Source organism: Benincasa hispida, chromosome 4 (genome assembly GCF_027475165.1).
Source record: "Benincasa hispida cultivar pf3 chromosome 4, pf3_genome.v1.1, whole genome shotgun sequence".
Classification (NCBI taxonomy): Eukaryota; Viridiplantae; Streptophyta; class Magnoliopsida; order Cucurbitales; family Cucurbitaceae; genus Benincasa; species Benincasa hispida.
In genome coordinates, this window is record NC_143481.1 from 34,269,178 (window position 1) to 34,296,110 (window position 26,933).

General features: G+C 33.8%; 2 protein-coding genes across 2 annotated transcripts; one reads left to right on the forward strand and one right to left on the reverse strand.

Moving 5' to 3' along the window:
• Positions 1-4,607: 4,607 nt before the first annotated feature.
• On the reverse strand, positions 4,608-6,153 carry LOC150036657 (exopolygalacturonase-like). The gene is made up of 4 exons (XM_090313201.1): positions 6,022-6,153; positions 5,629-5,928; positions 4,953-5,471; positions 4,608-4,865 (listed from the first exon to the last, which is right to left on the reverse strand). The coding sequence occupies exons 1-4, from the start codon at positions 6,151-6,153 to the stop codon at positions 4,608-4,610; spliced, it is 1,209 nt and encodes a 402-aa protein (XP_090169327.1).
• An 8,257-nt stretch (positions 6,154-14,410) lies between these two features.
• On the forward strand, positions 14,411-23,831 carry LOC150036658 (uncharacterized). Its single transcript, XM_090313202.1, has 3 exons — positions 14,411-15,029; positions 17,476-17,552; positions 23,598-23,831. Exons 1-3 carry the CDS (start codon positions 14,522-14,524, stop codon positions 23,829-23,831), a joined length of 819 nt encoding a protein of 272 aa, XP_090169328.1. The 5' UTR covers positions 14,411-14,521.
• The last annotated feature ends 3,102 nt before the right edge of the window (positions 23,832-26,933 follow it).

Here is a 26,933-nt window from a genome sequence, read left to right on the forward strand (position 1 = left end):
AGAGGTAGGCTCAGGGCGGGATGTGACTACTCAATAACTTTACCCAATTGTACTTTATAGTATTCTACTAAATACTCGATGGAATTTGATGGTACTCAATGGAATTTTGGTGTTTACTCGATTCTCTTCATTTGTTGATTTCTTAGTTACATAATCTTCTCTTAATGACTTCTAAATGCCTTGAGGATTGTTTTATCTAAGAATTAGTATTTGAAGCATATAATCAACACACTTTTGGGGGAATTAACATAGAAAATATACATCCTTCAAAGACATAGCACTGCTTCACTTGAAACCCATTCTATTCCCTTCACTAATTCACTTCCTTTTTTAGTTCCACTCAAATTCAAGGCTGAGAATAGTAGAGAAAATCTCTTGGTGGTTCACTGAAGATTTAGAGCTGAAATCACGTGAAGAGTAGCTTGGATTTGGAAGAATTCTTCAAAGGTATGCCTTGAAACAGTCTTAATACCCTATGAACATATTTATTTTGATGTCAAAATTAAGAAATTAGAATGATTAATGATTCTGTTTTCTTCCACTGCAAGTTTTTGTATTCTAATATATATTTCATCTTCTCTCATATAACCTATAGTATTAATATGAATTATATTCATATGAATTTTACCCTATAGTTTATATAAAAATCACATATATATAATTAATATCTGAATCATATTAAATATTTATTCCTCTCATTAAAAATTTTTATTATACATATCTTATACATCATATTAATTGTATCTTATATAATTAAATCCCTTTAATTAATTTGAATAATTCAAATTAATCTAAAATTAATTTGATTCTCATTAATCTTTATTAAACTAATAAGGGGACCTTATGGACCTATAAATTGAAGCTCCAATGATACGAGATTAATTAATTAAACTCTTTAGTTAAATTAATTAACCTTCATTAACTGTCGGTCACTCCATTAAAGACAGACAACTGCACTCTTTGCACTATAGATATATTTCTTTGTCCCTTGGTTGAGAATGTCCTAAAACTTGTAGTTCATATTTACTAAACATATTCTATTTTTGCAATATAAGTATTATCGAGACTTCAGTCAATAAAAGTGTTATTGAAATTGCATTCTGTTATAAAATCCTATAAAACAACCCATGGTTGGTATGAATACTTTAACTTTATGTAGAGACATAAAAGTGGATCAAGTTTTAGTATATGGTCACAAAGATCTATATGTATATGGATGAGATTGAGTACCTCGTCCTAGGGACACAATAGATGCGGCCTACTTTGTATATTTATACAAACAATGTAATCTCAAAATCATTCATGTGGAGACATGCAAGTAGAGGCATCCGATGCAAAAGACGTTTGCATACCAAACAACGAAATAGTCACTTTTCTTTATAACAACAATTTACTGTTAAAACTGACAATTTCAAATTGATGACCTAAGGTAACTCGATCTTAATCTTGAGCTAACAATGAATTCTTGTTTATTCGGGATTATCCTTTGATTTGCATATGTGAGAATGGTTCAATGCCATCCCTCAATAAGCCTCCCGTTTTGAGATAAAACCAGATAAATAGTTGGGGACATAGTTCTTCAAGATGAAATTCACTCATACCCATCTTAGGGTTAGTAGATAGGTTGTTCTCTTAAGTATTGATTGCCGATCTTGAACAAAAGAGCCCCTCCCTCTCATGACAGAGAGGGATATGGTTTATTAGTTGGACTATAAACCAATTGTTCAATAGAGAATCAGTAGAGACTTAAGGAGCAAGATGTATTTATAAGGCTAAAACGGTAATTTTGATCTAGATGTAAATTCAAATGACCAGTGAAGGATCGACTTACTGATTATGGTTAAATCAAGTGGACAAAAATATATTTACAGTTAGGAGGGTGCAACTATTGAGCTATAGTGGTATGTCCCGGTAGTTAATGAATATTGATTAATTCTGTTTAAAGAGTTTAGCCAATTAAATCTCAAATCGTTGGAGCTCATAATCTGTAGGTCCATAAGATCCCTCTACTAGCTCGTAAAAGATTAAATCTTGGGTTAGAATATTGAGTGAATTTGAAATGTTCAAATTCAATTTTAGAGTTTGGATGATTATATTTAATATAATTAATGTTTAAATTTATTGAAATCAAATGTATTTGGGGAGTACAATATATTTGAATGATGATTTAAATATTTATTACATGAATAGGATTCATGTTTGAATTACGTGTTTTATTAATTTAATATTTGATATTAAATTATTATTATTTAATTAATTAAATTTGTTTAATTAATTATTTAAAATCAAATCAAATTTCAATTTTAAACTCAATTTCAGAAATTGAATCTGAAATTATGTTTAATGTAATTATAAGTTAAATATAATTTAAAATTGAAGATGATTTTTGGGTTTCAGTGGATTTATCCATTTTTTGGATTTCTTGGTGAATTTCTTCCTAAATCAACACCTAGGCTACTTTGATAAAATGATGAAGTGCGGCATGATGAAGTAGATTAAATACTTCAAACTTTCTGAGATTCATGAGATGGATGCTGAATTTTTGGGAAAATTCTGCTCAACTTCTTTTCCTGTCATACCCTCTCCAAAGCCACAAAAATTTCCTATCAACAAGAGTTCCACCACTCAATTGAAGTTTGGGATCAGTAAAGAATATTCTCTTGGTAGTCTACTGAAGAATTTGAATGTCAATTTCATGGAATTTGCAAGGATTAAGTGGAAATCTACAAATGTATTCAAGTTGAAACCTTTTTATTGAAATTATGTGTTTTAGCATGCTTGTTACTCAAATTAATATAATTAGAATGTTTAATGATTATGTTACTTTCATATTTTACAAGTTTATTCTATTAATTGGATATAACCAATAAACAACGCATTGGTCATTCTCAAATTGCTCGTAAGTACAATTGAGTCAAATTTACTGTTTTACCCCTGTAGTTACACCCAACTTCGTAAGTACCACTGATCCCTCTAACTATAATTAAATCCCATTCATGCTAGGAGAGGGTGTGACACCACATTGTTCAAGACTCAGAATGATCCGTTAAAGAAGTAATTTATCTACTTACCCTGGGAAGGAGTGAATTTCTTCTTATGTAGCTTTGTTTTCAGCTCCCCAATCAAACTAATCCCCAAAGTGATAGGCATATTGAGTCGAAAAATCTGGCAACTCTCACTTATGTAAATCAAATTACCGCCCTCATAGGTAGGAGTTCACAACTCACTTCGGATTAAGGTCAAGTCACCTATGGTCATTCCGGTGAAATGAAAGTCTCTTGTAGCAATGGTGTTCTAAGGAGAGACTATTCATTTTGTGGTTTGGTCTTATACAAACTCTTTGTATAGAATACCCCGCTCGCATATCTCCACATGAATGGTCACGAGCAGATCATTTGTAACACTTTACAATGATTAGAATAATTACACAACGGTTTGTATCTGCAGTGTCATAAGGATAAGGTACCTAATCTTATCCATCTACTATAGACCGTTCAATTTATTACTTAAACATGATCCACCTGTATGTCTTTACACACATGTTTAAGCTTCACCTAATAACCTTGGATCTTAGTTTTTTTGGTTTTGGTTTAATGTAACTAAATGTCAAATAAATTAATACTTATTTTATTAAATAAATAATATGTTCGTACAAATACAGTTTATAAACTATAAAACCATGAGATTTAGGGCATCAACCCCAACGATTCAAATATTATTCATATTACATAAATAACCTTTTATTTTTAATAATATGGGTAATTGGATAATGCATATAACTAAAACTATAAATATTTTTAACTTATATAGAATTTCATTCAGTTTTCATAAACACAACATATTAAATATTAATTTGAGATTTCCAATTTTTATTTTATTTCTCTTCCAACAAAATGTCTTATAGAGTCCTTAAAATCCAGCAATGGGATCTTATGATCTTAATATTGTTACCTTTACTTGTACAAATTTTTTAGACTCATTATGCAATTAATATACATTCATTAAATCAAGGTCATTGTACTATAGATCAAGAGTTGTACTCTTATGCACCATTACATGCATTTTATTCACAAGAATTCTTTTAGCTCTATAGTAACAACTTATGTCATAACTATTTTTGATTCTCTTTAATTATTGAATAGTAATTTTATGATCCATCACAAATCAAATTTCCCTCGAGACACATATGATTTTAAAGATATTTTAACTTAGCTTACTAAATAAAGAACTATTAATAAAGCAATGCATTTTTTAATAAATAGAGAAAAACTGAATGTGTATGCATTAAGATAGATAAAAGTACAATGGACAATACACAAGATGTAGCATCATGCATTCATGTAATACAGAAAAAAAATGTTCATAAAGAAGACATTTGTGGATTAATCAATTACTCAAAATAATATATTATTTAGTCCTAAGGATACATTTCTTTGTTCTTCTAAAACAACAAAGAAAAAATTATTTGGTCACCACAAATTAATTCTATGAGAATTTGGGTGCTAAAGTTTTATGCAATTACAAAAATAATTTAAACTAGTTGCTTTAGAATATCAAAAATTAATTATAATTTTTTTCCATCAAATAGTCATCTCTTAAAAAATAGCTTAAGCTAATGGAGAAGCATTAGGAGAAAGAGGAGAACAAATCGAAGGATTTTGTTTTCCAGAAATGATGGGCTTCACATTTAAACATTGAGATGTAATTGGGCCTTCCCTTCCGCTATATGTGAGGTCAATGTCAGCTAGCTCTACATCTTCACATGGAAACTTGGAACTACAAAGAAGTTTGACTGCGAGCGCATTACCTGAAGTGCCTCTGATATTCTTAAAACTAACCTTACTAATCTTGACTTTTGATGGACTCTGAAAGGCAAGAACATAGGACATAATCTTGTCACTTAATTTAATTATTAAAAATTAAGTTAAAAAGAAGTTTAATAACTTTCGTACCTGTTTATTACATAGGTTGTGTGGACAGTATTCTTGATCTATGAGAATTGGATTGCTGACATTGACCATAATTATATCTTCATAGTGCATATCAGAAGCGGTTCCAGTAGCAGGAGAAGCTGGCCATGTTTTGATTCTAACGCCATTCGATGTATTCATCAATGTACAATTCTTAACTATGATTCCCTCCACAGGTTCTTCAACATCGTATTTTCCTAGGCTTCCTACACTTATACCATGTCCAGGCCCACATGTCACATTAGTAATTGTTACTTGCTTACTTCCATCCCCAAGTGAGATACAATCATCTCCAGTACCAATGTTTGTATTAAGGACATTAATCCCAAGAGATCGACCAATGTGAATTCCATCAGAATTGATACTATCTCCTGGTGCATTTATGGTGAAATGTTGGAAGGTGAGGTTCTTACAACCCAATACATTGACATGAAAGTTCTTGCTATCTTTAGACGTTATATCACTTACTGTCGAATTTTTTATAAAGCTTAACTGCAAACTCTGCATTTTTTTAAATAAAATAAATTATCATACTTATATATATTTACTTTAAAAAGAGTAAATGTAAATGTTAGTTTGATAGTTAAAATTGTAACAATAAATAATATATGGGCCAACAGTACTAAACATTTTTGTTACATGATTAAATTGTGCTCACCATGGGAATACGATCACACTTTGAGTTTTTATGGCAATCATTTTTCTCCCACGCCACTTTTCCTTGCCCATCTAAAACACCACCACCTGTTAATGTTAAGTAATCGATATATCTGAAACTAATCCATCCGTCTCCGGTTAGATCCGGTGGTGCCTGCAATGTTCCTTGAAGTTGAATTTCGATGGGGCTTTTGCAAGGGCCCACCAACTGAACTGCACTTAACTTGTAAGTTTCTTTTGGAATAATGACTTTACTTTGGGTTGTTGATGCACAAGCTTCCTTCCATGTATTTGTTAGTGCCTATTTAATTTTTAAAATATATTAATAAATCTGATTGATGCCACTAGATGTTTTATTTCTCTCAATCGATGATAATAAAAAATGATAATTTACCTGAGATATTTCAGCATTAGGTGCAGCACCATACTTTGTCACATCGAAAACACCATCACTAGATTGAGATTGCCCTCTAGATAAAGAAACCAATATGAATGATAGAGCCACAAAGTTCAATGTTGTACGCATCTTGTTCTTCTTCTCTACGTCTATATTTTTTCTTTTCTACCCAATCTCTTGTATAGTTTTGTTTTGGAAGAAAATGTTTGTGTATGTTTCAATTACAATTCAAAGTATTTATATTGAAATAGAGAAATCCAACACCACTCAATTTCTCCTATAATTAGTTTTCTCCTTTACTCCAAATAAGGATAAGTAAGTATACTACTTGTCAAACTATGATAAAGTATTTATGTCTAAAAACATGCCATACCTTTCACCCAACCTGATCAAATGTTATCCCACAAATGTCTATCTTGGATAAAATAGTTTTGTGGGTGAAAAAGTAAACAAAAATAAGTGGCCCATTGTAAACATGCATAATTTTAGGAAAAAAAATCTTTAAAAAACTAAATATAACAATAGAATTTTAATTATTTGTTATTAAATTAAAGTTATAGAACTAGTGGTAAGAAATTTATTCAAATTAAAAGAGAAAGATCAAAATTTAAAATTATTTAAAATTATATTTCTTATCAAATTATCTTAAAAGATATTTTATTTTATATGTATAATCTCTATTTTAATCAATGTTGTTAAATCCATTTATTATTGTCGATGACTCTTAATTATGCCGTAGTGTTTATTAGACATTTTTATTGTTTTTCTAGTACCCTTGAAATTATTTGTTATTTAATTAAAGTTTTAGAACTAGTGGTATGAAATTTATTAAAATTAAAAGAGAAAGATAAAAATTTAAAATTATATAAAATTATATTTCATATCAAATTATCTTAAAAGATATTTTATTTTATACGTATGGTCTCTATTTTAATCAAGGTTGTTAAGTCCATTTGTTACTGTCGATGACTCTTAGTTATGTAGTAGTGTATACTAGACATTTTTATTGTTTTTCTAGTACCCTTGAAATTTATTAATTGTCCATTTTCTTAAATTTCATGATTGTGACAAAAAAAAAAGTATCTTCTTATCATTATTTTGTGTTGGCTTTTTGACCATTAATCTCAAATAATTAATTAAGATTTATTAATTATTTAATATTTTGAATAACTTTATTAACAATTTGAGTGCTTTAAAGTGTTCATTGGTTATAGCTTGAAATAACGATTCCAATACAATTTGAGTCACTCAAATTGGAGCTCAAATGAAGAAGATATAGCCGAAAAGAACATAACGAACAAATCTCAATCTGATGATGTGGTAGATTTTTTTCCATAAAAGTGGTCCAAGTAAAAGGTGCCACTTGGAGCAATTGAGAAGTGACACATGGTGGGTTTTGGACTTTTTGTTGAATTTGAAAGAAAATGAGTGTTAAGAAGATATATTATTATATTATTTTATATTTGTGTTTAGCGGCTAGTTGGGTAAAAAAAAAAGAAAAGAATAAAAAAAATTATCATCTTTCACTTTCTATTGGATATACCTTTGCTTTTAAAAAGAAATTATTATTTTTACATCTACTTTTAACTCTCCACCATTGATTTCATTTTACCAACATCCAGTGGCCCAAATCGAATTTGGATTTCACCATGCTCCCTCCCTTTTTAAACTCTTAATCTTGTCCACATTTTAACATCAATTTTCATTTTTTCCGATCCTCCAAAAACAAAATACAGAACCTCCACATTAAAGTGGAGCATTGATGACGGGAAATTGGAGGTCAATTTTACTCGACAACCAACTTCCCTTGGTCGCGGTATGCAATGCATGTTCCTAAGATATGTGTTGATAGTCATGCGTCGATGGTCATGCGTTGGAATAAAAAATGCGTTAACGAGTGTATGTGATGACCATGCATCCTGCCACAAGTTTTCTTGCGTTCACGCCAAGTATAACATGAACGCAAGTTTCTCGGGTAATCCGAGGTTAAACACATGGACTTGTAGCTATATGTTTGTTGTGATGTACATACGACGATTTAAATAAAAGAATGGAGGGGATGTTGCTACGTTAATCCTACTCCTACTCCTATCTAACAGATAACACAATGAGAATGTGCATGAAAGGTAGAGATGCGAAAAACCTTGACATGAAATAAATGTGTGGGAAAATAGATAAAATACGGAGATGTTTTCATTGCAAAACTTAAGAATGATCGCAAGGGCAACCTTAGTCAATGCAATCCATGCAATCATGCTATAACCATACACGACAAGTCATTTTCCAATGGAAATGCGGTGCTCCTAATTCTAGGACGCATGTGTTGAACGCAAAGTGTCCATAGAGCTTATTTCTAAGTCTCTACTCTTGTCCTATGCAACGATGCAGAATGCATAAAAGCAAGGTGTAACGACCCAGATCTGTACGCATACAGGAAATTAAATATCATATAATAAGCAAGACGAAATTTTATTTAAAGGGGTAGAAATTTAGAAAAATAAATAAATAAATAATAATAATAATAATAATAATAAATAAATAATAATAATAATAATAATAAGAAGAAAATAAATAAATTGGAAATTGGAAACTTATTCATTATCTTAAGGGAGCGAGCAAGAGCGAGAAAGTGAAAGAGAGCGAGAGCCACACCAGCGAGAAAACTGGAAAAAAACGAGATTCTGAGAAGAGAGCTGCGCGATCGAAGGAAGAATTGGAGAGCGAGAAACCCAGCGAGCGATGCTAGCGAGATTAAGGCTGGCGAGAGTAGAAAGAGCGAGATCCCTGGAGAGAGCGAGATTGAAGGAAACTTGGAGAGAGCAAGAATTGTAGCAAGGAAGTTGGAGAGAGCGAGAGTAAAGAGAGCTATTCTTAGCGAGATAGTAGGAAAGAGCGGAAGCGAGAGAGCGAGAGCGAGAGCGAGACAGCGAGAGCGGGAGCGGGAGCAAGAGCGAGAGCGAGAGCGGAAGCGGGAGCAGGAGCGAGAGCGAGAGCGAGAACGGGAAAGCTGGAGAGAGCGAGAGCGGGAAAGCTGGAGAGAGCGAGACGGAAGAGAAAATTTAAGAGCGAGAGTGGAGAGAGCGGGATTTTCAGCAAGAAAGCTCTAGAGTAAATTCCTAGCGAGAAAACGGGAGAGAGCGAGATTTTAAGAGCAGAGTGAGCGAGATTTAGACAGAAGCGCAAATTATGCGTTGAATTTGGCCACGATCTTATAGATTATACATGGAAAAACCCTAAAATTGAATACAAACAAAGAATGATGACGTAAGAGCAAACATTAGCCAAAATTAGGTGTCTTATTGAGAGGAATCCATAAACCATAAGTTATTTTAAAGAAGCCACCTGTACGATGATTTGTCACACTGAGAAGAGCCGAAAACTACTATAAATAGGACCCTTTGCCGAAGATTTAACCCATTGCCGAAGATTTGTCACATGTTGGAAGCATAACGTTTATGCTAATGGTTGATGTTGGATGCGACTCTGGCCCTACTGACTGCATGACCCGCTAATCATCAGATGGGTTAGTTTCCGCTTAAGTCCTCATCTTCCTTTCAGGGCGGAAAGTTTTATGTTGGAAGCATAACGTTTATGCTAATGGTTGATGTTGGATGCGACTCTGGCCCTACTGACTGCATGACCCGCTAATCATTAGATGGGTTAGTTTCCGCTTAAGTCCTCATCTTCCTATCAGGGCGGAAAGATTTGTGTTGGAAGCATAATGTTTATGCTAATGGTTGATGTTGGATGCGACTCTGGCCCTACTGACTGCATGACCCGCTAATCATCAGATGGGTTAGTTTCGCTTAGGTCCTCATCTTCCTATCAGGGCGGAGAGATTTATGTTGGAAGCATAACCGACCACCACATGTTATTATACGTTTTCGGTCCCAATCATATGTTTTCATGACATGTTGCTTGTGATTGTGCATTTGGTCACTACCCTACGTGAGAACTACTTACTGGGTATATTATGTACTCATCCTATATTTTTACAGACTTTGTAGGTAAGAACACAGCGTAGAGGGCAGAGTTGGACGTCACTCAAATGGCCAACCATCAAACTCACTATTATAGGCACATGCATTTTGTACCACCACGCTAATGTTTTATGGATCCTGGTGTTTTGATAAATAAATTTCTATATAGTTTTTCTATCTAATTAATAAAATTTAGATATGTTCTTTGAAATTTCAACCAAAACTCATCTCATGATAGAAAAGTCTAAGTATGCATGTTGTAGCAGTCGGATCATAAGGTTTAAGGATCCGGGCGTTACAGTTTTGGTATCAGAGCGTTTGGGCCAAATAGGCTCTTTTGCATTAGAAGAGTCAGGGTGTCTGATGGTTCGGCCTGTTAAGTGATGCCCATAGCCATGCCAAATACGCGGGTAAAAGGAATTTTCAAACAAGTAATTTAGTAAATAATTTAGTAAACATAGGTATGAGTTAAAATATATATATATATATATATGTATATATTAGATTGCTTCCTTATTATGAAAATAAAATGTGTGCACCAGATGGCACCACGAAAGGCTCCAACACGACGAGGCAGACCTCGAAGTGAATCCACAAGGAATCAAAATCAAGGACATGGACAGACACCTTATGTGTTACTTACACCAGAGGCACTACAACTACTCGTACAAAATATGAGTAATGGAAACACAACCTCGTCCACCACACCAACAACCAACGATAAAAATGACTCAAAGATCATTCGAGAATTCAGGAAGTTCAACCTTTCAACATTTGATGGATCATCTGTGGATCCAATTATAGCAGAAAATTGGATAAAGAAATGGAAACTATTTTCCGCCATATGAACATCCCAGAAGAACAGAAAGTAAATTGTGCCACCTTCATGTTAAAAGGCGATGCAAAATTCTGGTAGGACTCCACACAAAGAACAATCAAAGGTACAGTCTCATGGCAGCAGTTCAATCAAGCTTTTTTACAACAAGTATTTCCCTTTGACAGTGAGATATCAAAAGGAAGTGGAATTTCTTAATCTTCGTCAAGAGAATATGTCAGTGGCAGAATATGAACGGAAATTTGATCGCTTGTCTCACTTTGTTCCTCGACTAGTGGACACAGAAGAAAAGAAAGTGGAAAGGTTTATATGGGGATTAAGAGAAGGCATTCGAGGCATTGTTACTGCTTTCCGACACAAAGAGTATGCTCTTGCCCTCGAGTCGACCTTACTCATGGAAGTAGATCTTGTTGCCAAAACCTCAACTTCGGAACGAGGATTCATGCCAAATCAAAAGAGGAAACTCACCCAACTAGGCTTCCAACGTTCACAACAGCAAGCAAAAATTTTCCAAAACACTCAGGGCATACAGTCACAACAAGAGAGTCGAACATTTACATATTCTAAGTGTAGAAATTGTGGAAAACACCATCAGGGGCAATGTTTTCAGAACATAAGGGTGTGTTTCAACTGTGGCCAGACGGGTCACTATGCAAGGGCTTGCCCAAAGTTCATCAACCAAGTATCAACTGCCCAGACCACCCAGCCTACTAGTAACAAGGTTACTCAACAACAGAAAGACGGGTGTTTGCTGTTACACGTCAAGAGGCAGAAAATCAAGATGCAGTGGTTACAGGTACATTACCCATCCGCGAGTATTATGCCTTCACTTTATTTGATTCGGGCTTTAGTCATTCATTCATCTCTACAACATTTGCACAACATGCTCAATTAACATCAAAACCCTTAGGCTACATTCTATCCGTAGCTACTCCTGCCGGATTATCTATGTTGGCCCACTCAGTAGTAGAAAACTGTGAATTGTCAGTATCAGGACATAAACTAGAGGTGACCCTTATCATCCTAGACATAAGTGATTTCGACATAATACTAGGTATGTACTGGTTAGCAGCAAACTATGCAAGCATAGATTGCCATAATAAGGAGGTCATATTCACCTTTCCAGCAGGAACCAAGTTTAAGTTTAAGAGTTCTAATACACAATCAGTCCCAAGAATAATTTCAGCCTTAAAAACTAAGCATTTGCTCAACCATGGAGCTTGGGCATATTTAGCAAGCGTAGTAGATTTACGAAACCAAAAGGATGAAATTAAGGCCATCCCTGTAATAAGAGAATTTGAAGATGTATTCCCAAAAGAGCTACCGGGTTTACCACCGAATCGAGAAATAGAATTTTGTATAGATCTAATTCCCGGAGCTGAACCAATATCTAAAGCACTATATAGAATGGCACCCGCGGAATTAAAAGAACTCAAAATACAATTACAAGAATTGTTAAATAAGGGATTTATACGCCCTAGGTGTCTCCATGGGGAGCTTCTGTTTTATTTGTTAAGAAAAAGGATGGATCAATGCGTTTATGTATAGATTATCGGGAGTTGAATAAGTTGACAAAAAAGAATAAGTATCCACTCCCACGCATTGATGACCTATTTGACCAATTACAAGGAGCCTCAGTATTCTCCAAAATAGACTTACGATCTGGATATCATCAATTGCGAATCAAGGAGTTGGATATACCCAAGACTGCTTTCCGAACAAGATATGGGCATTATGAATTCGTTGTGATGCCCTTTGGATTAACAAATGCCCCAGCAGCCTTCATGGACTTGATGAATAGAATTTTTAAGGACCATCTTGATAACTTCGTGATCGTATTTATAGATGATATTTTGGTCTATTCCAAGTCTGAGGAAGAACATGAAAAACATCTTAGGGACGTTCTTTCCATATTAAGAAATGAAAAGTTGTATGCCAAATTCTCCAAGTGTGAGTTTTGGACGCGACAAGTTGCCTACCTAGGGCATATTGTAAAGCAAGAAGGAATCTCAGTAGATCCTGCTAAAACTGAAACAGTTAGCAAGTGGCCTCGCCCAACAACAGTCAGCGAAGTGCGCAACTTCCTTGGATTAGCAGGATATTATAGACGATTTGTGAAGAATTTCTCAAGTATAGCATTACCCTTAACCAACCTCACCAAGAAGAATAATCCTTTTGTCTGGAACCAAGCATGTGAGCAAAGCTTCCAGGAACTAAAGGAAAGGTTGAGCACAGCCCCTATTCTCACTATACCTGACGGATCAGGGGGTTTAACTGTGTACAGTGACGCATCGAAGAAGGGGCTTGGTTGTGTATTGATGCAACACGGAAAGGTAATAGCATATGCTTCAAGACAACTAAAACCTTATGAACAAAATTATTCTGTTCATGACTTGGAATTAGCTGCTGTAGTCTTTGCCTTAAAGATATGGAGACATTATTTATATGGGGAAAAGATCCAAATTTATACAGATCATAAAAGCCTTAAGTACTTCTTTACCCAAAAAGAGTTAAATATGAAGCAACGAAGATGGTTAGAATTAGTTAAAGACTATGACTGTGAGATTCTCTATCATCCAGGAAAAGCTAACATTGTTGCTGATGCTCTTAGCAGAAAGTCAGCACATACAGCAGCTCTAAGTACCATCTCCAAACACATAATAGATGATCTTGAAAGAGCTGAGATCTCACTAATACCAAAAACCTTCACAACTCAAATAGCACAGTTAGTTGCAGACCTGCATTAAGGCAAAGAATAATTGATGCACAACAAATAGACAAATACCTAAACAAACAACGAAAATCAGAAAATGGAGAAACCAATCAATTCTCTACAGCCCCAGACTCTACACTCCTCTATTGTGGACGACTATGTGTACCAGATAATGAAGAAATCAAGAAAGAACTATTGAAGGAAGCTCATGAGTCATGCTTTTCAATACATCCTGGGAGTACCAAAATGTATCGATACTTGAAAGCACATTACTGGTGGGGTAACATGAAAAATGATATAGCCGACTATGTAAGTAAATGTTTGGTTTGTCAACAGGTGAAAGCTCTACGGCAACGACCACAAGGACTCCTCCAGCCTCTAAGTGTTCCAGAATGGAAATGGGAACATATTTCTATGGACTTCATCTCAGGACTCCCGAGAACTGTTAAAGGCCACAACATGATTTGGGTAATTGTAGATCGACTCACCAAATCGGCCCACTTCCTACCATGCAAAACTACTCACACTACGGAAGCACTAGCTCAAATGTACTTAAAAGAGGTCATCCGGTTACATGGAATCCCAGTATCAATTGTTTCAGATCGAGACCCTCGTTTCGTCTCCAAGTTCTGGAAAAGTTTACAGAAAGCAATGGGCACACAACTAAATTTCAGTACAGCCTTCCACCCACAAACTGATAGCCAAACAGAACGAGTTAATCAAATCCTAGAAGACATGTTGAGGGCATGTACTTTGGATTTTATTGAAGCATGGGATTCGCAGATACATCTTATAGAATTTGCTTATAATAAAAGTTATCAGGCGACAATTGGTATGGCTCCCTTCGAAGCCTTATACGGAAAGAAATGCAGATCCCCTGTACACTGGGATGAAATTGGGGAGCGAACACTACTCGGACCTGAATTGGTGCAGCAAACATCAGAGTCAATTAAGCTAATTCGGGAAAGAATGCGAACCGCTCAAAGTAGACAAAAGAATTATGCTGATAACCGTCGAAAAGAGCTGGAATTCAAAGTAGGAGATCACGTATTTCTAAAGGTAGCACCAATGAAGGGCATTATGCGTTTCAGACGAAAAGGCAAGCTTAGCCCTCACTTCATTGGACCCTTTGAAATATTAGACCGTATTGGCCAAGTAGCTTACCGATTGGCATTACCACCCACACTTTTTACAATACATAATATCTTTCATGTATCGATGCTTCGAAAATACGTGTTTGACCCATCACACATAGTAAATTATGAACCTCTACAAATAAGTGAAAACTTGGAATATGAGGAGACTCCGGTTTGCATCCTGGCAAAAGAGAAGAAATCGCTTCGTAATCGGGAAATAAGTTTAGTGAAGGTTCTCTGGAGAAATCAGCAAGTGAAAGAAGCTACATGGGAACGAGAAGAAGAGATGAAAGACAAATACCCTTATCTTTTTAAGAACCAAGAAACTTTCGAGGACGAAAGTTCTTAAAGGAGGGAAGAATGTAATGACCCAGATCTGTACGCATACAGGAAATTAATATCAAATAATAAGCAGGACGAAATTTTATTTAAAGGGGTGGAAATTTAGAAAAAAAAAAATAAAATAAATAAATAATAATAAAAAATAAATAAATTGGAAATTGGAAACTTATTCATTATCTTAAGGGAGCGAGCGGGAACGAGAAAGTGAGAGAGAGCGAGAGCCACACCAGCAAGAAAATTGGAAAAAAACGAGATTCTGAGAAGAGAGCTGCGCGATCGAAGGAAGAATTGGAGAGCGAGAAACCCAGCGAGCGATGCTAGCGAGATTGAGGCTGGCAAGAGTAGAAAGCGCGAGATCCCTGAAGAGAGCGAGATTGAAGGAAACTTGGAGAGAGCGAGAATTGTAGCAAGGAAGTTGGAGAGAGCGAGAGTAAAGAGAGCTATTCTTAGCGAGACAGTAGGAAAGAGCGGGAGCGGGAGCGAGAGCGAGAGCGGGAGCGAGAGTGGGAGCGGGAGCAGAAGCGAAAGCGAAAGCGAGAGCGAGAGCAAGAACGAGAAAGCTGGAGAGAGCGAGAGTGGGAAAGTTGGAGAGAGCGAGATGGAAGAGAAAATTTGATAGCGAGAGTGGAGATAGCGGGATTTTCAGCAAGAAAGCTCCAGAGTAAATTCCTAGCGAGAAAACGGGAGAGAGCGAGATTTTAAGAGCAGAGTGAGCGAGATTTGGACAGAAGCGCAAATTATGCGTTGAATTTTGCCACGATCTTATAAATTATACATGGAAAAACCCTAAAATTGAATACAAACAAAGAATGATGACGTAAGGGCAAACATTAGCCAAAATTAGGTGTCTTATTGAGAGGAATCCATAAACCATAAGTAATTTTAAAGAAGCCACCTGTACGATGATTTGTCACACTGAGAAGAGCCGAAAACTACTATAAATAGGACCCTTTGCCGAAGATTTAACCCATTCTCAAACAAATCTCAGTAACATAGTATCGTGTGAAAAAGTAAGTGTGAGTGAGGAAGTTCTGTGAAGAAGAGAAAAGCTCGGGTAAAGTGCTGCCCAAATTTCTTCTTTTGATTTAAAAAGGGAAAACTCTGCTGATAAAATCATAAAGAATAATAAGGAATAATTAGATCACAGTCAAGGTAAGTAGTTTATCTCACCCTCTCTTTAAATGTTCTATGGTAGTGTACCTTTATTATATTGCATGGTTATGTTAATTGTTATATTGCATTACATGTTTAGAACACGTTTCTCTACAAGGGACCCCATGCATTATGTTTGTTCACGATTACGTTAAAACCAAGTTTTAATTAGGTGTAAGTTATGCTTCCAGTCTAATCTTATGGTTATTTTAGTGGTTGATGTTGGATGCGATTCTGGCCCTACTGACTGCATGACCCGTTAATCATCAGATGGGTTAGTTTCCGCTTAAGTCCTCATCTTCCTATCAGGGCGGAAAGATTTATGTTGGAAGCATAACGTTTATGCTAATGGTTGATGTTGGATGCGACTCTGGCCCTACTGACTGCATGACTCGCTAACCATCAGATGGGTTAGTTTCCGCTTAAGTCCTCATCTTCCTTTCAGGGCGGAAAGATTTATGTTGGAAGCATAACGTTTATGCTAATGGTTGATGTTGGATGTGACTCTGGCCCTACTGACTGCATGACCCGCTAATCATCAGATGGGTTAGTTTCCGCTTAAGTCCTCATCTTTCTATTAGGGCGGAAAGATTTGTGTTGGAAGCATAATGTTTATGCTAATGGTTGATGTTGGATGCGACTCTGGCCCTACTGACTGCATGACCCGCTAATCATCAGATGGGTTAGTTTCGCTTAGGTCCTCATCTTCCTATCAGGGCGGAGAGATTTATGTTGGAAGCATAACCGACCACCACATGTTATTATACGTTTTCGGTCCCAATCATATGTTTTCATGACATGTTGCTTGTGATTGTGCATTTGGTCACTACCCTACGTGAGAACTACTTACTGGGTATATTATGTACTCATCCTATATTTTTACAGACTTTGTAGGTAAGAACACAGCGTAGAGGGCAGAGTTGGACGTCACTCAAATGGCCAACCATCAAACTCACTATTATAGGCACATGCATTTTGTACCACCACGCTAATGTTTTATGGATCCTGGTGTTTTGATAAATAAATTTCTATATAGTTTTTCTATCTAATTAATAAAATTTAGATATGTTCTTTGAAATTTCAACCAAAACTCATCTTATGATAGAAAAGTCTAAGTATGCATGTCGTAGCAGTCGGATCATAAGGTTTAAGGATCCGGGCTATCAGTGATATTGATAGTCTATCAGTGTTTATCAACATCTATCATTGATAATTCGAAAAAATTGTTATATCTTTATAAATATTTTCAACAATTTTACCATTTGAAATAATTTTTCTTAATGCTATTTGCAGACACCATCACAATGGAAGGTGGGAAGCAAGAATTGGAAGAGTTTTTGGCAACAAGTATTTGTACCTTGGAACCTACGGTGAGTACTTAAACTCATATGTTTTCGAATAAAGTATGATAATTTCAAGAAATAATGAAGTTGCATATTCTTTAATAAGTTATTAATTAGCTCATTAAAACAAATATTTTGAAGTTTGGAGATTTGCTAGACAAAATATCAAAAGTTGAGGAATGTATATTAAACAATCTTTAAAATTTAAAGACACACTAGACACAAAATTGAGGTATTGTTTGATAACACAACTTCTATATATATGGTTTTCTTTGTTTTGTTATCTAATTTTTACATATGCTTTCAAAATCAAAGCTAAGTTTTGAAGGAAAAAAATATTTTCAAAAATTTGTTTTTTTTTTTTTTATACATGAAATTTGACTAAAAATTCAAATTTCTCATTTATAAATATGAAAACCTTCGTAACGAAATTGTGAGGACACCAAAACACAATTCAAAAGACTAGAAAACCAAAAACGAATGTCTTTGCTTTCTTATAACTTATTTACCATGGTTTTCATTTGTCATAATTAAAATTTGAATTCATAGCTAAATTTACAAATAAAAACATGGTTTTAAAAGCTACTTTTTCCCAATAAAATTGGCTTAATTTTTAAAAAACTCCTAAAAAATAGACAACAAATTAAAACATGTAGAAATCATAGATAGAGAAATTTTTTATAAACATAATTAAAAAAATTAAAATAAAAAATGCAAGATCCCTTTGGTAACGACTTAGTTTTAGTTTTTAGTTTTTAAAACCTATGCCTCATTTTGTTAGAAAAAACCTCCCACTACTATCATAGGAATAAGCGAAAAAATAACAGAAAAATTAAAAGAAAGCAATATAACTTGGAACACAGACGTGGAAAAACCACAAACTGGAGAAAAAACCATGAACTAAAAAAAATCCGCTATTTGAAACATTATTACAATCACATAAAATAATTCTCTCTCTCAATCCCAAGTACAAGAGTACTCTCTCAAAGCTTTTATACTACTCACAACATTTAATTTCACTCTCAAAACTAGAGAATACAAAAGGGAACTTTTATAAGAGTTAGCTCACCTAAACATAAAGTATTTCTAATTGTAGACGATTTGAAACCAAAGACATAGGTTCCTTTTTAGTATTTAGAACTCATGATTTCCTTGAACTTTTTTTATATGGGACAACTGCACTTCTAATATTTTGCCAAGAATTCAATAACATTCTCGTAAACTCTATATAAAGGTTTTAACATTTCTTGAACAAACATTTGAGTTCTTACTCGAATTTAAAAATAAAACTACCTCTTCTAAAATTTCGCTCGATATTTTAAAACATGTGCAAAAAGTAGGGTTTAAGATTCGTTAATTTAAAAAACCAACAACCAAGATCCCATTTGATGCCCATTTCTTTTGAAAACTAAGCCTATAAACTCTCACTACCATCTATTGGTTTATCGATTATGTTGTCTAGATTTTAGGAGTATTTTCAAATTCAAAACCACATTTTTAAAGCTAAAAAACGTATGTTGTAGGTTTCAAAAACATGTTTTGTTTTTTAAAATAAGCACAATTTTCAAAAATCAAATGGTTATCCGGGGAGAAATGGTTACAAAAGAAGAAAATAATATTGTTTTTTTTAGAATAGTTGCTTCTGAAAAGTTGAGAGAAAAATCTTAACAATGTGTAGGTACACAAGAGGAGGCAGCAAGAGCATATGACATAGCAGCAATAGAATACAGAGGCATAAACGCAGTGACCAACTTTGATTTGAGTAGTTACATAAGATGGCTTAAACCCCAACACAATCCAAATCATAAGCAATCTTCTTCACCAATTTCCTCCTTTCCAATTGATACTCCAAATAATAATACCCTACATTCTTCTATTGATCTTCACTTTCCTATCTTTCAATCCATCAGTAATGACTTTAATAATAATGATGATGTTATTATTCCCACTGCCCCACAAACCTCCTCTTCTCCTAAAGTCCTCCCTCTTCAAACACCTTGTGGAGAAGAACATTGAGAATATTAATGAAGAGGAGCATCCCAAAGATGAAGTCAGAGGGCTACTTGACTTTGTTGATTCTAATAATCCCTACTTGAATTTACACTATCCATGTCAAGGAATTACCAACTTATCACTATCTACTCCTTTCCATTACTCCTCTTTGATTTGATCCCATATATTTCACTTTTAGTTGCTCGAGAGAGTGTACGTATGGATGTCGTATATTTAAGATCGGTGTAAAATAATTGTTTTTTCAAGTATTTGAAGAATCATTTTGAAGAGGGTGTTGTGTGTCTGTCATGTTTAAACTATAGTTATTTGACGAAATCAACAAGGTCTTGATCTTGGACAAATTTGTATTTCAATATGTAATAATAGTTGTTTAGTGAGCACACTAATTAGTTCTTGTTCTTTCTCCATGATAATAAGCATATCAATTGAGATAAAACATACACACTTGACCATGAGATTAGAGGTTTGAATTCTTCTACCCCTAATTCTTGTTCTAAAAAAATTCATATTGTTTCCATTAATATATGAAAATATGTCTTAACTTCATAAAATATTGTGATAATGTAGCTAAGATTAGTAGTCATTCAAATGGATTATGTAATCCAAAATTATTAAAAAAAAAAAACCTAAGAAAACTAAAACAAACAAACGAATGTACAAGAATATGTGGCCGAAAATAATGGGTTTTCCCTCTAGTAGCCCTAGAGTTTAAAAGAACATTATATAAGGGCCGCTTGAATGTACAAGACTAGTGGTGCGATGCTGCTAGGTAGCTATAAAGTTAGTGCATCGCAACATTTATTGAACTCTTAAGAGTGTTGGGATGCTGGCGGCAACATTGCACTATGACATCCTTATGCATCTTCTTGAGCTCGAATGCTTGAATTGACCTCTAAATGTTTCATTAATCTCCAGAATTTACCGAATACATCTCAAAGGCCTCTCAAGCTCAATTTCCCGCCATAAATAAAATTTAATCATAAAATTCCCTAAAACTAACACGATTTAAGCCAAAAAGATAATTCTTCGTGGAGCTACTACCATATAAGTCGAATTAATCAGTTTTTTAAATTTCTGCTTTTAAAATAAACTATTATTTTAGGGAACTAATATCATTCTTTTTTGGATAATAATCATAGAAAAATATGAAATTTCCATTCGTTTTTTTAATGGCCACAAACTACTCGTAATTACGAGTTTGTGTGTTGTTATTGAACATTGATCAATAAAACTAGGACACCAATTTTTTTTTTTTTTTTTTTTAAAAAAAACAAATGTTTCTTTCTGGATGAAATAAATAATTGAATAACAAAGTAAAATATTTCAAATGGCTGTTGTAAGGTACTAACACCTCAACTACCACTCAATCATTTGAATCTAACTTTGGTTAAGTATTCCAATTTTTCTTCAAACTAAAATGGATAACTAATCACATCCCACAATTTTGTGCAACTGCAAACTTCTAATCTCGAAAGAGACTCATAAGAAAGGACGTTGTTGATCGCTTTGTGTCGTAATGACGTTGCAACAGAGTAAGTAACTATTACATAATAAGTTACATCAATTGTGTTATCAAAATAAGCTACGAAACCTTATTCATATACTAGATTCTTTAGCCTATTTATTAGGTATGATCCTCTTATATGTCATCCAAATATTATTAAGATTACATAAATAATATTTATTTTTAATAATATGGATAATGGGATAATGCAAATAACTAAAACTATAAATATTTTTAACTTATACTGAATTTCAAATTTCATAAATACAATATATTAAATATTAATTTGAGATTTCCAACTTCTATTTTATTTCTCTTCCAACAAAATGTCTTACAAGTTTTTAAGATATAGCAATGGGATCTTATGATCTAAATATTGTAACCTTTAGTGATACAAATTTATTAAACTCATTAATCAATTAATTTACATTCATTAACTCAAGGTCATTGTACTAGACCAAGGGTTGTACTCTTATGCACTATTGCATGCATTTTGATCAACCAAGAATTATTTTATCTCCACAATAACAACTTATGCCATAACTGTTGGGATTAATGTCCTAATTCTCCTGGAGTCTCGTTGTTTTGTAAAGATACAAATTGTTCAATGAATAAAATAAGTGTTATTTAATTCTAGCATTTACTCATATCCAATAAACAAAGCTTCTTAGTTATCTTATGTGAACTTAAGCATGTATATGTGATATACAAGTGGATCATGTCTTAAGTGATGACCTAAATTGGTCTGTAGTATAAGGATTAGGGTAAGATACCTGATCCTTGTGACACTACGGATACGGCCCGCTTTGTAGAGATTTTCAAGTGTTGTAAACTACTAGAGATGGTTGATCCTGACCATTCATGTGGAGACGTAGAGCGGGAGTGTCCTATACAAAGAGTTTATATAAGATCTGGACCACGAGATAACTAGACTCTGTATATAATGCCGTTGATACTAGAGACTTACATCTCACCTAAACGACCATAGGTGACACGACCTCAATCCTGAGTGTTTCGAGAACTCCTGCCTTTGAGGGCAGTCCTTTGATTAGTATGGGTGAGAGTGGCCAGATTGCCAACTTAACATGCCTACCTTTTTCGGGACTTGTCTGATCTAAGAGCTGGGAACTCAATCCATAATATGGAACTCACTCCTTTCCCAAAGCAGGGATAAGTAAAGAGATTGCTCTCTTAAGGGCTAATTCCGGGTCTTGAACATAGTGGTCACAGCTTATCTTTGGAAGAGAAGACTCGGTCATAGTAAGACTATGACTTATGTTCATTAGAGGAATCAGTGGTACTTAAGGAGATAGATGTAACTACAGGGGCATAACGATTATTGGCCAGCTGTACTTACGAGCGATCTGTGAAGGATTATCGCACTGCTGATTGGTTAAGATGGACACATAATATATCTGTGGTAAGGAGAGTTCAGCTTTTGGTCTATAGTGGAGTGTCTGACAGTTAACAGATGGTGGATCCCGTGACTAAAGAGTTTAGTCAGTTATTCACGTACCGTTAGAGCTTCGGAGCTACAGGTCCATGAGGTCCCCTTAGTAGTTTGAATTCAGTTGAGGATTAGTTCTTGGTTGATTTGAAATGTTCAAATTGACAAGAGGTATTTTAATTATATATGATATAATCGATATGATGTATGAGATATATCTAATGGAGGATTGATGTAAATGAGATTTACATTAAGTACCATGCAACAGAGCGTGGAGACGCATCTACAAATGTGTGTAGAGTTTTCCCTTACTGCATTTGTAGTTATTCATGCTGTAATTTCTGTATTTGAATTGTATAATCGCTTGTTTGAAGATGACAGTAAATGTTATGTTAATTCATGATTGTAATTTGGAATATAGTCTTGTTCTGCTGCTCATGGAAATCTCAAATCCGATTTCCTTCAATAACTACCGTTGATTCTCTTTAATTATTGAACAATAATTTTATGATCCAATCACAAATCAAGTGTCTCTCAAACCAATTATGATTTTAAGCACATTTTAACTTAGCTTACTAAGTAAAGAACTATTAATAAATCAATGATTTTTTTTTAATAAATAGTGATAAACGACAATGAGGTATCTACTGCACGTTAACAATGTTATGGCTTATGTTATAGCATTTCACAAGACAATTATAAAAAAAATACAGAAAGAATAAACAATTATAACACCAGAGATTGGTAACCCAGTTCGGTGTAAATCACCTACGTCTGGGGCACAGAATACCTATGAAAGATAACTCCACTAATATCAATGAAAGCAATTACAATGCAGTTCTTATCTGTAGTAGATGCACGATCACAGTGACTTTCGTACAACTTAAGCATACAATAAATACTTTAGGCTCCCCCTAGGTGTGAGACTCCTTCTCACCGTGCCTTAGCTCCCACTAAGTTGTATTATTAGTGAAGTAAATCTTAGGATCCTATTAAGATTGAGATTTCCTCTCTATAACGTTGAGCTCTCCTCAAGCCGTGAGACTCCTTCCCACTTTTGCTGTATCTTTCCCTTTAATGAAAATTCCCTTTTGCTTGAATGACTTAGGCTCCTCCTAAGTTTGAGAATCCCTTCTCAAAAATTCGTCTTGTTCTTGAAGAGAGGAATACAAATAATGTCTTCGAGAACAAGAGAACTCAGATTGTCCAGGCATTACACAGTCAACCGAGTGCACATAATGTTCTTCCACAATATGAGCTTAAAAGAATAATACGACCGATGTCTTCAGAGAGTAAAGAACCCTTTAAATATGAGCAGTGGAAAAAAGTCGGCCAACCCTAAATTCCATAGCAATTGGCAGCCAAAAAAAAAAAAAAGGATATCGAAAGAATATCACAGAAAAGGAAAAAATTGATAAACAAAAAATCTTACAAAACCGACATTTCCAAAAATATTTCTTTTCCTGAAAGTATTAATGCAGAGATAATTCTCAAAATATCTAAGATGCTTAAACAAATATTGGCAATCACACAAAACCTAACAAACTCCTCATTTGACAAAAATTTTTAAGCAATGACAAAACAACTGGCAAATAACAATGTCATTCTAACAAAGTCTTTAAAAAGGATCATAACATTCTAAAGAACACATCAAGGCAGTTGAGAGAAAAAGAACAACAACAAGAAGAAAACTCAACGTCTTTTCTTATACTCCCCCTTTATGCCATGCTTAAAAAAAACAACATCAACAGAAATAGTAACACCCACATCAATAATTACCATCCTGTGCACCAGAGCTTCCACCTTGATTAGGACCATCCAAAGCACTACCAAGTAAATTGAACATATCATGCACTTCAGATTCTTTAGTAGAAATGTTCTGAGCCAAAACAATAAGATCTTTAGATATGTTTGCCAGCACATGCATCACCTTTTTTCTGCAGGGAGTCTAACAGGCCCGAAACTTACGTCGTTAATAAGTTTCAAACTTGATCAAAAGAAAATTTATATATACTGAACTACTCCTATTACTACTAAAACGTAACAACAACGGTAAGTTCGAGTCGATCCGCAGGGAAGCGTGATTGTTTTGTTAAGTTAATGTTCTAACTAGAGCGGTAACTGGGGGGGTTTTGTGTGGAAGAGATATATGCGTGAAATTAAAATAAAAAGTTAAATGAATCTAGAATAGGAGTCTATCTAACTTTTAGAGTAAGAAAGAGTTTCCTATACAATTTATTTCATTAGACATCAATTAATTACACTGAATCTGTCAATCTCTCAACCTATTAGAAAATGTAATAGCCCAATTAGCCAAATTTGATATTAAACTAAATTAGCCCTAATTCACTTTACAACTCTTCCTTTTTAGTAACATATAAGTTAAAATTGAATTGCTCTACAAAAGGGTTCAATTGTTGAAACATACTACAAGCTGAAAAAGCCATATCTTATAGCATGATTTATTTGGAAAATATTATATTAGAGCATACATGCATTTGGTCAGAAAAAATCTAGATTTTACACATGCGAAACTAAATCAATCAATATATGCATAGGCTATGACGATTTTGCAAACAAGAATTTCAATAAACTAATTTGTTAGATCAATGTAAAAAGATTCCATTAAGATTCAATCAAATTATCCCAAAGAGTTCACAATAATTCAGTTAAATTAACTAAAAAAAACCTTCAAGAAAATAAACATAGGATCTTGCTCAAAAGAAATTAGTTAGGAGTTATAGATACACATCCAATTAGTAGATTACAACCCAAAATAAAAAGAAAAACTAACCTAAAGATACTAAAGTCTGAAGGGAAAGAAAGAAGATTGAAGTTTAACTTCAGCCCCCATTAGTTCAACCCTCAAAATTTAGCATGTTTTAACTTAAAGACGAATGGAAGCATTTATAGAAATCACCGCAGCATTGCAACACTAGGAAGAGTGTTACAACACTGGCATTGTGCAAACTTCGGAGCATTGCAACGCTGCAAGTAGCGTTGCAAACTTCAGAGTTGCGAGCTAATGTCACAAATTAAACATTGTTCAATAATATGAAAAATGCATAATTCGAACTTTTGACGGTTTAATCTATGCTATATACTTTATACTAATTGAAATATATCTATGTTGGTGCTACTCTAACATTGTTATCTTAGCAATGATGATAAACTATTTGTAATTTAAATATAAGTATTTTAAAAAAGGAGTTAGAATCACACACATATATATTTTGATAACACGGGGATGAGACAGAGATCAAACCTTCAACATCAAAGTTGATAGTACATACTTGATGTTAGTTGAACTATGCTCATTTTAGTATGTCAATATATCTTTCATTCGATTTCTTGGACCTATTTTATTCATATATTTTTATTAGCTTTAATTTAACCCAAATGCTTTAATTTACAACATAGGAATGGAAATGACACATTAAAATTCCATAAATGAAAAGACATAATAATTTTAATAGTAAAAAGTGTGGATAGTGGGGCCTTTTTAAATATAAAAAATATTTAAAAATTTTATGGTAAAAAGTTTCAAAAGTACAAAGCCCTTTTAGGACTTTTTGGTATAAAGTCTAAATATTTTTTAGAACTTTCTTTTTATAAGAATTTATTTATTTATATTTATTATTATTATTATTATTATTATTATTTGCATTTCAATTCTTTTCTTGTATCTTCTTTTAATAAGTAAATTGAAAATAAACCGCACTGATAGACAAGAAGATGATTTGAAGCTCATTTATGGGCAAAGGGTCTTGAAATCCAACACAAAAGAAGAAAAGAAAACAAGGTAAAATGCAATTTAGAAAATTATCTTATATCAATTTTGGTCAACTTCATATATTAATTATATTTGGTGTAAGTGGAATGGCAAAGCTCCCTATTCCTCCTTAGTTGGCAATACGGGTGTTCATGGGTTAGGTTGGGTTGAAAGACTTTTTAGACCCAACTCAATTGTTCGGGTTATAAATTTTTTCAACCAAAATAACCCTTATTAAAAAATGAACCCAACCATGAAATATTTAGGTTGGGTTGATTCGGGTAAATTGGGTCATTTATTTAAAATTTTGTTATAAAAAAAAAGTAAAACGTAAATATGTAAAAATCTAATTTAATTGCTTCCATATATTGAATTAAGATTAACAACTCAATTTCAATTTATATAGTGAAAATTTAATGTAGATAAACTACTTTTAAAGGTTGTTGAGGAATAAATAATTCAAAAAAGATTGGAATTAAATAAAATTAAAATCAATATATGTATAAATAATTGCATTATAAGTGATAAAAGTCATATTTTGAAGTTAATAATAAATTTGGGTTGGTTCGAGTTATATTAGGTGAACCTATGAACCAACTCACCCATAAAATTTTCATTTATTTGAACCCAATCCAACCCAAATGAGTTGATAACCCAACCCAAACCACACGG